Below are 14,101 nucleotides of genomic sequence, written 5' to 3'. Positions count from 1 at the left end.
CCACGTCCTATATCTGATCACTGCCTGATTCTGTTGGAGTCATGGGGTCTCGAACTGTTCCGGTTTGAACTGTCGTGGCTTGAAGACAATGAGTTTATCTTTGACATGAAAGAATGGTGGTCTTCTTTTAGATTTGAGGGTTGGGCTGGATGTAGACTAATGATGAAACTTTAGCTACTTAAAAAGGCAAGATCAAGTAGCGGAAAAAAGATTGTTTCAGCTTGGTGGAGGAAGCCAAGGCTTATTTGTTGGATGTATTTCAAGCTATTGATAGGAAAGGGAAAGGTAGACACCATGTTGAATATAAAAGGAATGAGCGCCAACAGTTAAATCTGGATCTTGAAATGAAAATGAAAGACTAAGAAATTAAGTGGCGGCAAAGGTATAGAGCAATGTGGTTAAAAGAATGGGACAAAAATGTAACATTTACTTGGCATTTCCAATTAGAGGCAAAGTTGTAATTGAATCCATAGCCTTTTCGTAAATGAAGAGAGAGTTGAGGAGAAAGTTACTAATACGTGAGGTGATTGTGAAATTCTACTTTACCTTCTTACGGAAGAAGGTTGGCATTATCCAAGGCTAGAAAGTTTAGTCATTGATCAACAGTGGAGGATGAGGCAGCTTGGGCAGAAATGTCCTCTGTGGTCTAGAAGCAGTTAAGATCTTGGAAGGGGCAAAGCTCCATACACTGTTTATATATTTCTAATGTATTCTGGTCATTTGATACATATTTTCTCTTTCATATTCATTTATTAGGTAAAATATACACAACAAACATTTTGTGTGCGTGTGTGTGTGTTGGGGTTTTCAAGATCCCATGGTGTCAGCTTTTCTACCCATCTGATATTGATACTATGTATGAGTTACATATTATTGACACTGTTTTGTTTATACTATCATTGGGGTTGGTTGTGAAATACTGATGATTAATTGTATTAATTTGCAGTTGCTGCATTGAGGGCTATCAAAAGCCGTTTGAACGATCCTCAGAAGAATCTTAGAAATTGGAATAACGGAGATCCATGTACATCAAATTGGACAGGGGTTTTGTGCTTCAATACGACACGCAATGATGGATATCTGCATGTTCAAGAATTGTAGGCTTTCGATACTTACTGTTTACCTTTTCAGTTTTACTAGATTTGTTTCACATTTTCTTTGCTTGTGGATTGCCTATGATAGTGAGGCACAGGCATGGATTTACTGGTTGAGACTAGTTTTATGGGTGCCAATCCAGTCAAAACTCATTTGGAATCAATCAAACTATACTGATAATCATGTTGCTTCACATGTTACCGGCAATTTAGTTTTTCTTTTTAAGGGACGAAGCACATCGAAGTTGATTATCACTTCATCAGATAGAGTTGCTACTAATGAAATTTGCATGCTTGTAAGATCTCACTATCAATTGGCCGATAAGTTTACCAAAACTCTTGCGTGGACTCATTTGGAGAGCGAGTGTTTAGGGCAACTTATATTTTGTTAGTTAACTAAAACCCTTTCGTTAATAGGAGATAGAAAATGGTAGATTGCATGACTACAAGAAATTACACACACACACCTATATCTTCCTACACTTCCCCTCAAGCTACAACTTGTATATCTTTGTGACCATGACTTGTACTTCAAGCATTTTGTCCATATACTCGTCAACAAAACAAAGTTGTGAAACAGAAAAATTGCCATCCACTGCTGGTAACTAGATTTGTATTAATTGGTTTGATGTTCCAAAGATATATTAGAGTGAAGCATATCTTAGTACTACCTATGTAATCAATAGGATGCCATCTCATCTCCTTCAAAATTAGTAAAACCCGATTCGCAACTGTTCTCTGTACCCCCAATGACATTTGATGTGTATATTTTGTTCAGATTTTAGGGTTGTCTTGAGATAAACATAGCCCTCAGTTAGTTACGTCTTCTTGAGATATCTAAATAATAAAAAAAGGTTAGAAGTGCAATTGTGTGGTTACTCAAAAAATGTACATTTCCAAGGATATCATATTCTTTGAGAATGTCCTTATGTCTCAACACAGACAACTCCAAGTGAGGTATTGGAACCTGCGGACAACCTGTTATTGGTGTATACTTCGAGGAGATGCAAGGACCAGCCCCCGGAGATTCTTGACAGCCTCTTATCATCCGACTTGTAAAATACATCTTGTCAGCTTTATCTACATTGTCGACCACTTATCAATCTAGAATTAATAAGCGTATTGCTTCTTTTGACTTAGTCCATTATGATGTATGGGGTTTGGCCTCAATTGTTTATGCTTTCAGTTATAAGTATTTTATTTCTTGTGTGGATGATTATTTTAGATTTTACTAGATATATGATGAGGATGTGGATAATCAAATGTTGATGGAATGGGTTGATGTACTTGCTTAGGTGTTTTGGGATGGATTAGAGCATGGAAAGGGGCTTAAATTCTTCCATAATGGGGCAAATCCGTATACTTATCAATTGACTATGCATTGTAGCACCTGTGGTATACTATTGGATCCACAAAAGGGTCTTTTGGTGGCATTTACCTTTAGTTCCCAATTTTATCTTATTTTTGGACAAATTTTTGTTTTTTGTTTTTTTGCTTATGTCTCACTTAAATAGATAGGGTTATTTTAGTCATTTTCCTTTAAAATAAGATTGTAGGGTTAAGAATAGAACATCCAACCCATAGCTTATGCTTGATGTAAGGCCCAGATTCTAGTGCTTCTCTTTTGTTACCCTTCATATAAAAACTTAATAAACAGAAAATGTCCAACAATTTTTGGGATATTTCTTTTCTCTACAAGCCTTGGGCATGTTTTCACAAGTGGGGCGTATGCTTTAGGCCATCAAAACTAGTGAGAGCTTTAGTTATTTGCTTGTTATTGTATTATTTTTCCTTTCTTTTCAAGTTGAAGAATATCCTTTCTTGGATTGGGTGTGTTTGGTTCTGATTTGGTTCTAAGGTTTGATATAGTTACGTGCGGTTGATGATTCTCATTCGTTAGCTATACAAGATTTGGTATCAGAGTCTCTGCTTCTTCTATTGTTTCATTCTTGCATGAACTTCTTATTCTACGATTATGGCGCGTAGAGGTAAATGCCGTGGTGCACAAAGAATAGACGGCAAAGACGTAGATCCAACAAAAGAGAGATTTACCGTGTTAGAAAGGCAAATGCAGACCATCTCCCTACAACTCGTTACGCTATTAGCGAGGAATGAGCCACTGACTTAGGAAAATGTTGACAATCAGTCGTGTGGGAGTGACATTAACCCGTTCCATTGTAAAGCTCCATTTGTTGAAATATGGCGAGTAAGAAGAAGGGATTATTATGACCGAAGTAGGGGGTTGGAAGTGAAGGTAGAAGTCCCTAAATACCATGGTAGTATGTGCAGGGACCATTTTCTCGAATGGATCGATGTAATGGAAATGATATTTGATTACAAAGATGTGGATGAAGAAAAAAGGTGAAAATAATCACCATGAAGTTGAAAGGTAGAGCTTCAGTGTGGTGGGAATAGGTTAAGGCCACCCGAGAAAGGCGCTGAAAGTCCAAGGTGAAAAGATGGGAGAATATGAAGTCTCTCATGAAGGATGCCTTTTTAGTTTTTGCCCATTGACTACATGTAGTTTCTTTTCCAGCAATTACTGCATATCTGACAAGTGGATATGACCACAGAAGAGTATGCAGAAGAGTTCCATCATCTGGTGGCTTGGAATAATTTATCCAAGACCAAAGAGTAGCTGGTTACTTATTTCATGAATGGGTTGTGGCCTACTATTGCAGAATAGCTGGGGACTCGGCCAGTGTTCACTGTTGCGGAAGCATATAGGCAAGCCACCTTGGTTGAGAAGAGGAGCAAAGGTAGGTATGGTTGCATGGAAGATGCTAATTGATCCACTGATATTTGTGAAAGTAGTAGTAAGTCTGCATGGGATTTGAGTCAGTCCAAAAATGTTACTGCAGCATTTGGGTCGCGAGTTCTAAACGACAAGGAGGATGAATAGGTCAGAATAACATTTGGTGCTACAAATGTAAAGGAATTGGGCATGTTTCCTCCGAATGTAGGAAACAACAAACTTGGCCAGTAGCTCCGAAGCAGTTGTGGAGGAACAATCAGTTGATGATGAGGGCGAGACCACAAAGAGGACACATGGTGCAGATTATGATATTGATGGTTGAGTCAATAGAATATATGGTGATGGTCTAGAAACGTTGGTGATCCAAAAGGCTCTTCTTGAGTCGCCTAAGGAAGATGATTGGTTGCGGACTAATATCTTACACGAGCTGCACAGTGAATGGTGAAGTCTATGGGGTGATCGTCGACGGTGATAGCTAAGAAAATGTCATTTCTAAAGAGGTGGTAGAAAAGCTCTAGCTGAAGACTGAGAGACATCCAGTTCCATATAGACTTGCTTGGCTTAAAGAAGGTAGTAAGGTAAAGGTTTCCCATTGTTTAGTTTTATTCACAATTGGTAAACCTATAATAACAATGTTTGGTGTGACATAGCCTAAGGGATGGACGTGTGCCACATATTATTGGGTCAACCATGGCAGTATGACCGGTGGACGATTCACAATGGTTGGAAAAATACATACACCTTCATGAAAGATAATTAGAAAATAGTATTGAATTATGGGAGAGAGGCTCCTGGCGAAACTCGCAACCACGGGGGACGTAAGCGTTCTATCTCATGCAAGTTTTGCAATAGATAGACGACGTTGGAAGGTGGTTTTAAAAGAGAGATCTAGTGTTGGTCTATATGCGAAAAGAAAGGTTTGTGGTGGGTGCTTACAAGTTGAAGCAGAAAATGATTTGCCGGTGATTTGGAAGCGGACTAATGACAACACTTATCATATTGAGCTGCCACCTGGAGTGAACACTTCTAATGTGTTCAATGTTATTGATCTTACACCATGCAGGGCAGCAGGCAATGGATCTGACTCGAGATTGAGTCCTTCCCAACTTGGGGAGGATGATGAGAGTCCCAATCTGGGTTCCCAGATCTCTTTATTAAATAATACTTTTCGAATCCATATTTTACTGGGTTTCCATCTTTGTGGACAACCAAATTTTGATGGATCAGCTAATGTACTTGACGAGGAGTTTTGAGATAGATTAGAGGGTGGAGAGGGGCCTAAATATCTTCCATAATGGGCCAAGTCCGTAGACCCATCAATGGACCATGCGTCGTGGCACTATTGGTACACTTTTGGGTCCACAAAAGGATCTTTTGGCGGCGTTTACCTTTAGTTCTGAAATTCATCTTATTTTTGGACGAATTTTTGTTTATTTTTGCTCTGCTTATGTCTCACTTAAGTAGATAGGGGTATTTTAGTCATATTCCTTTAAAAAAAGATTGTAGCGCTGAGATTATAACATCCAACCCATAGCTTATGCTTGATGTAAGGCCCAAATTAGTGTTAGGGCTTCTCTTTTGTTTTCCTTTATATAAAAACTCAATCAACAGAAAATGTCCAGCAACTTTTGGACATTTCTCTTTTCTACAAACCTTGGGTGTCAACCCTTCTCTATGGTTTGTGTAAGTGCATGTTTTCACAAGTGGGGCATATGATCTAGGCCATCAAAACTAGTGAGAGCTTTGATTATTTGCTAATTATTGCATTGTTTTTCCTTTCTTTTCAAGTGGAAGAATTTCTTTTCTTGGATTAGGTGTGTTTGGTTATGATTTGGTTCTTGGGTTTGATATAGTTTTGTGCGGCTGACGATTCTCATTCGTTAGCTGCACCAATAAATTTGATGAAAATTAGAAGCGAAGTGCCTTTTACTTTTAAAATAATTTCATAAAGTGGCCCATACTCATTTTAATGCTCAAGTGAAAGCTTTTGGGTCAGATAATGCAAAGGGATATCAAAGCCATAATCTACGAAGCTGCTTGTTTGATCATGGTGTAGAATTTCAAACTTCTTGTCCATATACACTGACAACATGAGGTTGTTGATCGAAAGAATTGGCCCCTTGAAGTAACTAGATCTATGTTAAACGGATAGTGGTTCCTAAATCTTCTTGGGTGAAGCAATTCTTATTGTGGCCTACATGATCAATAAGATGCCAAACCTTGTTCTTGGAAATAGTTGCCCCCTTAAACTCTTAAAGCTCAATTTACCATTGTTCAACATTCCTCCTCAAGTGTTTGCTTTGTTCACATTTTAGGGTCTTCTAGAGATATATTAGGTCATATGTCCACCAGTGGTGTCTTTTTGGGATTCACAGACACAAAAGGGATATAAGTGTAAATATATTGTGATTTAGAAAAGGTATGCCTCTAGTCATGTCACATTCTTTGAGATCGTTCTTTATTTTAGTCTCAAGACAGCCAACCCTGTTTCATCTAATGATGATGCTCTCCCACTTCTAGTCATTGAGGATTTCTCCAATCCTTGTCAGGGTCCAAGTCTGTAGAAAAGCCTTTAAAGGTATACACTCACAGGTAGAACAGTTAACTACATGAGATGGGTGTCCGCTACTTATCCTCTGACTTGGCTCCCACATTAGCATCCTTGTTGTTTTCTCTTGATGTGCCAATTGTCATTTTCAAAGCTAAGCGGCTCCATGGAACACAATATCAATGTCGAATCAGCCGACACGAGCATATCATATTCATATCAGCTTGATACGATACATGATACTGGGCCGAATTGACCCCAACTTGAAATTTTAGGCCTTAGTGCCGATACGACAATCGTGTACCAGTATCGGCCGATACACATAAAAGGCCCATTTTTTGTTTCTTTTTCATCTCTCTTTTCTCTCTCATTTTTTTAACAATTGGAGGCTTGTCGAGGGTTTCTAAAACATTTTCGATCACTTCTTGCTCATCTTCGAAGATCCAAAAATAAAAAAATAAAAAATCATGTATTTGAAGAATTGAAGCTTTGGTGCCCATTTTGGAGAAAATCCAAAAAAAGGTGCAGATCCTTCTCTTTTGATTTTTCTTGCTGATTTCATGTCCTTTCAATGTAATGTGACCAAATCATGCTTAATTTGTGTTTGATTTCGGCATATTTGCTTCATTTTTTTCGATTATTTCCAATTTTCACCTAGTTTTTGCATAGTTTTTAGGTAGTTTCTTTTTCTTTTTTGTTTTTTCAAGTGTTTTTTTAAAATGAGTCATGAATGGCATGTGTAATGTATACCTCTATAGGTTCATGTGCGCAATCAGTTGGTTTGTACTTCTTAAATTTATTTTTTTGGGTATTTCTAGCATTTTCTAGCCCTTTTTTTTTTTTTCAAAATTTCATCAAATTAGTTTGGGGAATTGTCGCTTTAGGTATGTTGAACATATATCTAGCACAAATGTCGTTAATTCCAAAAGTTTTCGCATTTTTGAGCCATTGTTTGGGGATGAATCGTAATTCGATTATTATTCATTTATTTTCATCTTTTTCTTTAAATTTCTTTGAGGATCAAGTTGTTTTAAGCAATTTGGGCATACATTCATGCATGAGATCAATCCCATTATTTGTGCACATTTTTTCTTTTCTTTCTTTTCTTACCATTCTCTAAATGTTTTTTCCTTGTTTTATTTTTAAAATGATTATATGCTCTTTTTTTTATTTTTTATTTTTAGTTTTTGTTTTTTTTTTAAATTATTTTATTTTATTTACTTTCTATCTTAAAAATGATAATCATTTTCCTTTCATTTTTTTATTTTTTTATTTTATAATAATAATTATTATTATTATATGTACAAATTTTTATACGTACATTTTCCTTTAATTGTTCATCGACTATGCTTTCATTGCTTGGTGTTTATGGATTATGCTTTTAATGTTTGGTGTATAATGTATTTATTATATTCCCTTCTCAAGCATCCGTTTTGTCTCAACAAGGTAAAGCACTTGGACGCGTCTTGGTTAACTAAGTAATTATTTTGTGAATGCATATTTACATTATATATGTTTTTCGATAATGTGAACCGTGGTAATGTAGTTCCCTTTCATATAATCTATTTCTTTGCCTATGTAATATATACACTGCACTTTATAAATCATGATTCATGAACAACGAAGATGATAGTAGAGTAGTTAATAGAATCATATATCATATCAATTAATGACATGCATTAAAACTTTACAGCTCGAAGACTCGATAACATAGCTTACAATTGGTCAACTTGACATGCAACATTCTAACCAAAGAATGGTCTGATACTCCATTACATACATGTTAATAAAAAAAGATAGATTTTTGAATATCTTATTTTATTCCTCCCCTTCTGATTTTTTTTTTTCCTGTGTTTTTTTGGCTTAAAAAATCTTGAAACATGTGGGGTTGATACTGAATACCCGATGCCTGTAACATATCATTTTTAGCTAGGCCGATATGCCTGCTGATACCGATATTCAGAACCATGAGCTGGTGGGTACTTGGCTCACATATTAGCTTCCTTGACATCCTTTACTGAGTTGCCAATTGCCCTTTGCAAAGTCAAACAGTTTTGTACTTCATATCTAATTAATAATTTTGTTACTTGTTGCAACATCTTTCTAGGCCCTTTCTTTCTTCTACATCCTCTGGCCTATCCTTTATTTAGTTGCAGATGCTCTGCCTCATCCTTGTTGGAAAGTAATTATGATTGAGAAGACTGCTTGAGAAGCAAGGGACTTAGGATCTGGTGGACTTGCCGGATGGTAAACATGTGGTGGATGTAAATGTTTGCACACACTAAAGTATAACCTAGATGGATCGATTGCCAAACATGAAGCTCATTTGGTGGTGAAGGGGTTCACCTAGATATTCTGAGTGGATGATCATGAGATGTTCTCTCCACTCGCGAAGCTGAACTCAGTTCGTGCTCTTCTCGCCATTGTTGCTTGTTGTAGCTAGCTCTTCTTCAGTTAGATGTGAGGAATGCATTTTTCCACAGTGACCTTCACTAAGAGGTAAACATGTCCCTTTCTCCTGGTTCCATTAACCTCGATCAAAAAGGAAGGTATGCAAGTTAAATAAGGCTTTATATGGCTTAAGCAATCCCATTGGGCATGGTTTGAAAAATTCAACAAAGCTATCTCTCATATTGGGTTTTGGTCCCAACTCATGTGATCATTTAATGTTTATCAAATGGTTTGGTTCCTCTACTATCCTTGCATTTTCGTAGATGACAATGAATCTGAGATAGCTGATACGGGGACTTTTCTTGCAATAACTTTTGAAATCAAGTATTTGAGCATACCAAAGTATTTTCTTGGAATTAAAGTTGCTTGGTCCAAGAAAGAAATATTTGTTTCTTAGCAAAAATATGTTCTTGACCTCTAAGGCATGTTTGATTTTTCAGGGCTTGTGTAAATACCTTTGAAATGGGTAATTATTACCATTTCACCTGTTTGAAAATCGTTTGAAATCCATTGTACTTGCTACATTGGAAACCGGTTCAAAAGAGCTCTTTTATATTTGTGGACCCCAAGGTGATGTATATAATATATACATTCCGTCCAGCCGTTTTAACACAATATTTTAAGGCATGAGTCGAAAAATGAGGCACATCGAACACTCAAATGGCCCACACCACAAGAAACAGTGGCCCTAAGAGGTTTTTAATGGTAAGTATTCGATTCCCTTTTTCCCGTGGCGTGGTCCACTTGAGCTTTGGATATGCCTCATTTTCTGGCTCATGCCATAAATGCATTAGGCATAATAGATGAATGGTGTGGATAAGCGATATACATCACAGTGGGACCCACAAATATGTTGTGGTGTTCTCGATTTTTGAGTCAAAAAAGCATGTGGTCAAATCAAACGTTGGAAAGAGTGAGGTAAATACAGGGGAAATAAGCATTAGATATTTACATGGTATTTTCGGTGAATTGAAAAATCAAACACGCCCTCAGGGAAACCAATAGGCTGGGTGCTTGATGTGTTGATACTCTGATAGCACCATGAGTTTAATGTGTCTCAAAGATCCAGACATGTATCTTCATTTGGTAGGAAAGCTGAGTTATCTGACAGTCACTCGACCAATATAGCCTATGCCTAAGTTAGTTTATGCATGCCCCATGTTCCTACCATCTCAACGCTATATATCGCATTCTTTGTTATGCCAGGTTTAGTCCTAGAAAGGGGCTTCTTTATGCTGATCACAGTCATCTTCATATCAGTGCATGCTGTGATGCGGACTGGGCTGGATCTTCTAATGCCCGTAGTTACACTATGGGTTACTGTACGCCTGTACCTTTGTGGGAGCCTGGGAGGCAATCATGTCTCTTGGAAGAGCAAGAAGCAAATTGTTGTTGGTCGTTCATTTGTCAAAGTAGGATACTGGTCCATGGGTCATGCTGTGTGTGAAGGCTAAAGTCTCTACTTCAGGATTTGGGCATAGCAGCTCCTACTCCCACCCCATTATATTGTAACAATCAAGCTGCTATCCATGTTCCTTCCGATCCTGTTTTTCATGACAGTTCAAAGCACATTGAAGTGGATTGTCATTTTGTATGCGAGAATTCTACTCATCTTCATGATATTGTGTGCATTGATGTGGGTAAATTTGCGCTTATGCAATGTATGATATTTATTTCAGTTGGCTGTGTGTTCATGTATTGGTGCTAATGACACCATTCTTTTTTATGTTTTGTTAAAAGATGGTTGGGGGGAGATCACTCTCTCTCTCTCTCTCTCTCTCTCTCTCTCTCTCTCTCTCTCTCATCTTCTTTAATACCAATAGCTGTATAGTCTAAAAGCAAATGTATTTTGTACCATATGACGGCGATGTCCCCTCTCTTAATCACAATGAAGCCATTCTCTTCAAATGTTTCCAGTATTCTCCTCTTTGCTTGTTTCTCCTCATCCATATACCCTATCCTCTTCTTATAATATAAATCAACTTTTAATAATTGGTGCTGTGCTTTCTTTTGCAGGCAGTTGCTGAATAAGAATCTCTCTGGAAGTTTAGCCCCTGAGCTTGGTCAACTATCTTATCTGGAAATATTGTGAGTCATACGTACATTGTATTAACACAATGACAAAAACAATGTCATGGACTAATTGCCAACATCGAGTTTGTAGATGTCGAATTTGTTTTAGAATGTCATTCTCCTGATTGAGTGTAAGATTCACTACATCTGATGCTTTGTTCTTTGTTCTGTAAGGGATTTTATGTGGAACAAGATGAGCGGCAGTATACCCAAGGAGATAGGCAATATTAAGTCTTTGCAACTCCTGTAAGTTGAATTGAGACTATATTGGATTCAATAACTGTTCGTTTTTGTTGAAATAATTCAGACAATCGCAAATGTATCTGCATAATATATGCATTTATGATTATATAAGTGTGCCAATATCTGGGTTTTGAACCTCCAACTAGATACTCTGTGGATGAATATATACCTTTGTGTGCCAATATATAGTTCCTCTCACCTGAACCTTGAAACAATTTGGACACTCAAATTTAGATTCATAATCATGCATGGGTAGTTGTATCTCTGTGTGTGCCAATAGATGGGCATATACTTGCATAATACATGCATATATATCCATGTGCCAATAGCAAATATTATGCCAACGTAGTGAAGAACGTACAAGGAAACCCTCTGAATTCATGTCAACGGAATGTCTTGCTTAATAAGTTTTGTTGCATCGTCTTAATCACACTTCAAGCATATAGGTCTGAACTGTTGAAACTTGAAATAGTATCATCTCTTTGATACCATTGCTTCCAGAAGATAGTGACTGAAACTAAAATCACTACAAATTAGCTCTCCGTTTTCCTTTTGACATCTCCGACAATAAACATAATTGGTTAAAAAGGAGCCCCCACTTCTAAAACAAGACAGGAACCAACTCGTCAGTGGAGAAGAGAAAAAGAACAAGGTCTCTATAGGAAGGCCAGCAGGTGCAGTAGAGGGAACTTATCAAATAGATTAAAAGGAGAGACCGAGATTTCTCAACAACGAACTTCTAAAAAGGGGGGAAAAAAAACTCAATGAAATAACTTGGCAAAAGAATTTGGTTTAAAAGTAACTGCTGATACTTCTGTCCATACTGCCTTATCCTTCACCTCCCTTATGATGGGTAAGTCAAATGATTCAAACAAGATCTTCTCCCAATTCAGGGATCACCACAACACTATATCCCGATATACCATCAATGAGGAAGGTCTGCAAAAGGTTTGGAATCGTGGCAACAAATGTTCAGCCAAAATGAGTCTGTCGGTTTGTCTGCAGTGAGCCAGTGATACAAGGCATCCATCCTGAGAATGTTAAATTTCCTGCAAGGGCATTGCTGTTTTATGTACAACTGTTTCTTTCTTTGACCATTTTTCCAATTGTCTCTTTAAAGTAGAGCAACTAAAAAAACCAATTTTTCTCCCTCGATAAAAACATATCTTACTGTTTTATTGAAATTTCTTGACCACCTAAATGGATGATTTCTCCACATCTTAATTTTTTTGTTGAATCTGAATCCCACGACTAAGAACCTTCTCCTTCAATGGAAGCTGAAGAATGTAGCAAAAAGGGGAGAGCTTTCGGGATGATGGCTTTTTGTTTTAGACCTAAATTTGTTTGTAACTCTTATTGGGTATAGAACTCACAAATCAAATATACAACTTAGAAAACGCATGTGATTGGGAAAACTTCACTGAATGATTTCCCTTATAATAAATAAAGGCTAAAGCAACAACAACTACACTATACAACCTAACATAGTTAGTGCTGGGTTAGGAGCAAAATTTTCCTTTGTTATTTTAGTTTTATTCAAAAGGGTGGGAAGATTGATGAAGATGCTTCTTCTAATAAGATTGGACCTAAGAGATGGGTGGATGAAGTGGAGATGTGCCTCTGGAGTGTTGTGTGATCGCTGCATGCCTGTGAAAATTCAGTGTAAGAAACTTGATGGGTTAGGCTTTTGGGATGGAGATTGGGCTTTTGCTTTCAAGTTATGGCAATTTATTAATATAAAACAGAGATACTATCCACTAAAACAGTGGATGAGTTTTTCTAGCATACAAATCTTATCTCTCAACTTCTTTGGCTAAATAATCAGCCAGGGAGTAAACCTCTCTAGGCATTAAGATAAAATATATTTAAAAAGGTGAAATCAGCCTCTTGATATCATTAATGCTAAAGCACGGCTTAGTCTTCAACAAAAAATAAAATAAAATGCTCAAGCATTGCTTGCAAAGAGTTAACTTTGGCTCAGAAGCCCATGCTAGAGAGCTCTTCAAGTCCCCTTCAATAATAAGCCAACCTAAGGAGCTGGGGGTAGTTTTCTTTAGATGCAACCCAATCTTTATCGCTTTCAATTCCACATGGTTGGAGTCCCAAATGCCCGGGGGTCCTTAAAATGCTAACTTGCCCCACCCTTTGTCATCTTTGATGATTCCCCCAACACTAGGGTTCCCCATTGAGTGACCATCTACATTGGGCTTGCACCAACCCATTAGCAATGGGGCTAGAATGGTAGTCTTCTTCAGAGGTTTTCTATAATCATTAACCTTGTCACTCTAGGTCCTATCCAGAACAGTGGTTTAAACACTCTTGGGGCCTTTGCACGACCACAAATTCATGAGAAGTTAAGTTTCTCCTTAAGGCTATTAATTGGTGAAGGTGTATTCTTGAAAATTATTTTATTTTGTTCTTTCCAGATGGTCCAAAGTATTACATAAGGAAGTATTTTGCAAAGGGTTCTACCTCTATCCTTAAAAGGAAGTAAAGCAGCATGAGCAGAGATTTTGTGTTGCAAAAATGTGGATGTTGAGAAGGATATGTGGGAAGACTCAGAAAGACAGAGATATTCAAATTAGTTTAGGACAGTCCCAATAAGAGAAAATGATGGAGAGCTGATTGAGATGGTTTGGTCATGTGCAAGGAAGAACAGTGTTGGCTCAAATGAGGGGAACATTAGGATTGAAGTGGTGAGAAGGGATATGAAGGCTTGTTCACTTTTCAGGACATGGTTTGCTTGATGAAACGCGATTTGTAAAGCTGACTCAAGTAGCTGTTGTAAGGCTATGGTAATGACTATATTGATAAAACTATAAGCCTAATGTAATAATGTTTATGTAGTGGCAGAAATATTGTTTGACACTTCCTCTGAAACTGAAGAGAAGTTACTATCAATGATACTTCCATTATCAGTTTATTTATTATTCTTCA

At 37.3% G+C, this 14,101-nt stretch overlaps 1 protein-coding gene across 1 annotated transcript in view; it reads left to right on the top strand.

Moving 5' to 3' along the window:
• Positions 1-14,101, top strand: part of LOC131223798 (probable LRR receptor-like serine/threonine-protein kinase At1g06840) — a 92,513-nt gene that overhangs the window by 28,748 nt on the left and 49,664 nt on the right. Inside the window, exons 3-5 of the mRNA XM_058219311.1 lie at positions 947-1,097; positions 10,865-10,936; positions 11,096-11,167. Coding sequence (XP_058075294.1) covers positions 947-1,097; positions 10,865-10,936; positions 11,096-11,167 — 295 coding nt within the window. The remainder of the gene's footprint in view (positions 1-946; positions 1,098-10,864; positions 10,937-11,095; positions 11,168-14,101) is intronic.

The sequence above is a fragment of the Magnolia sinica genome, chromosome 13 (genome assembly GCF_029962835.1).
Source record: "Magnolia sinica isolate HGM2019 chromosome 13, MsV1, whole genome shotgun sequence".
In the NCBI taxonomy this organism is placed as follows: Eukaryota; Viridiplantae; Streptophyta; class Magnoliopsida; order Magnoliales; family Magnoliaceae; genus Magnolia; species Magnolia sinica.
The sequence above is the reverse complement of the archived record's forward strand: the minus strand, read 5'-3'. Positions and strand labels throughout refer to the sequence as shown.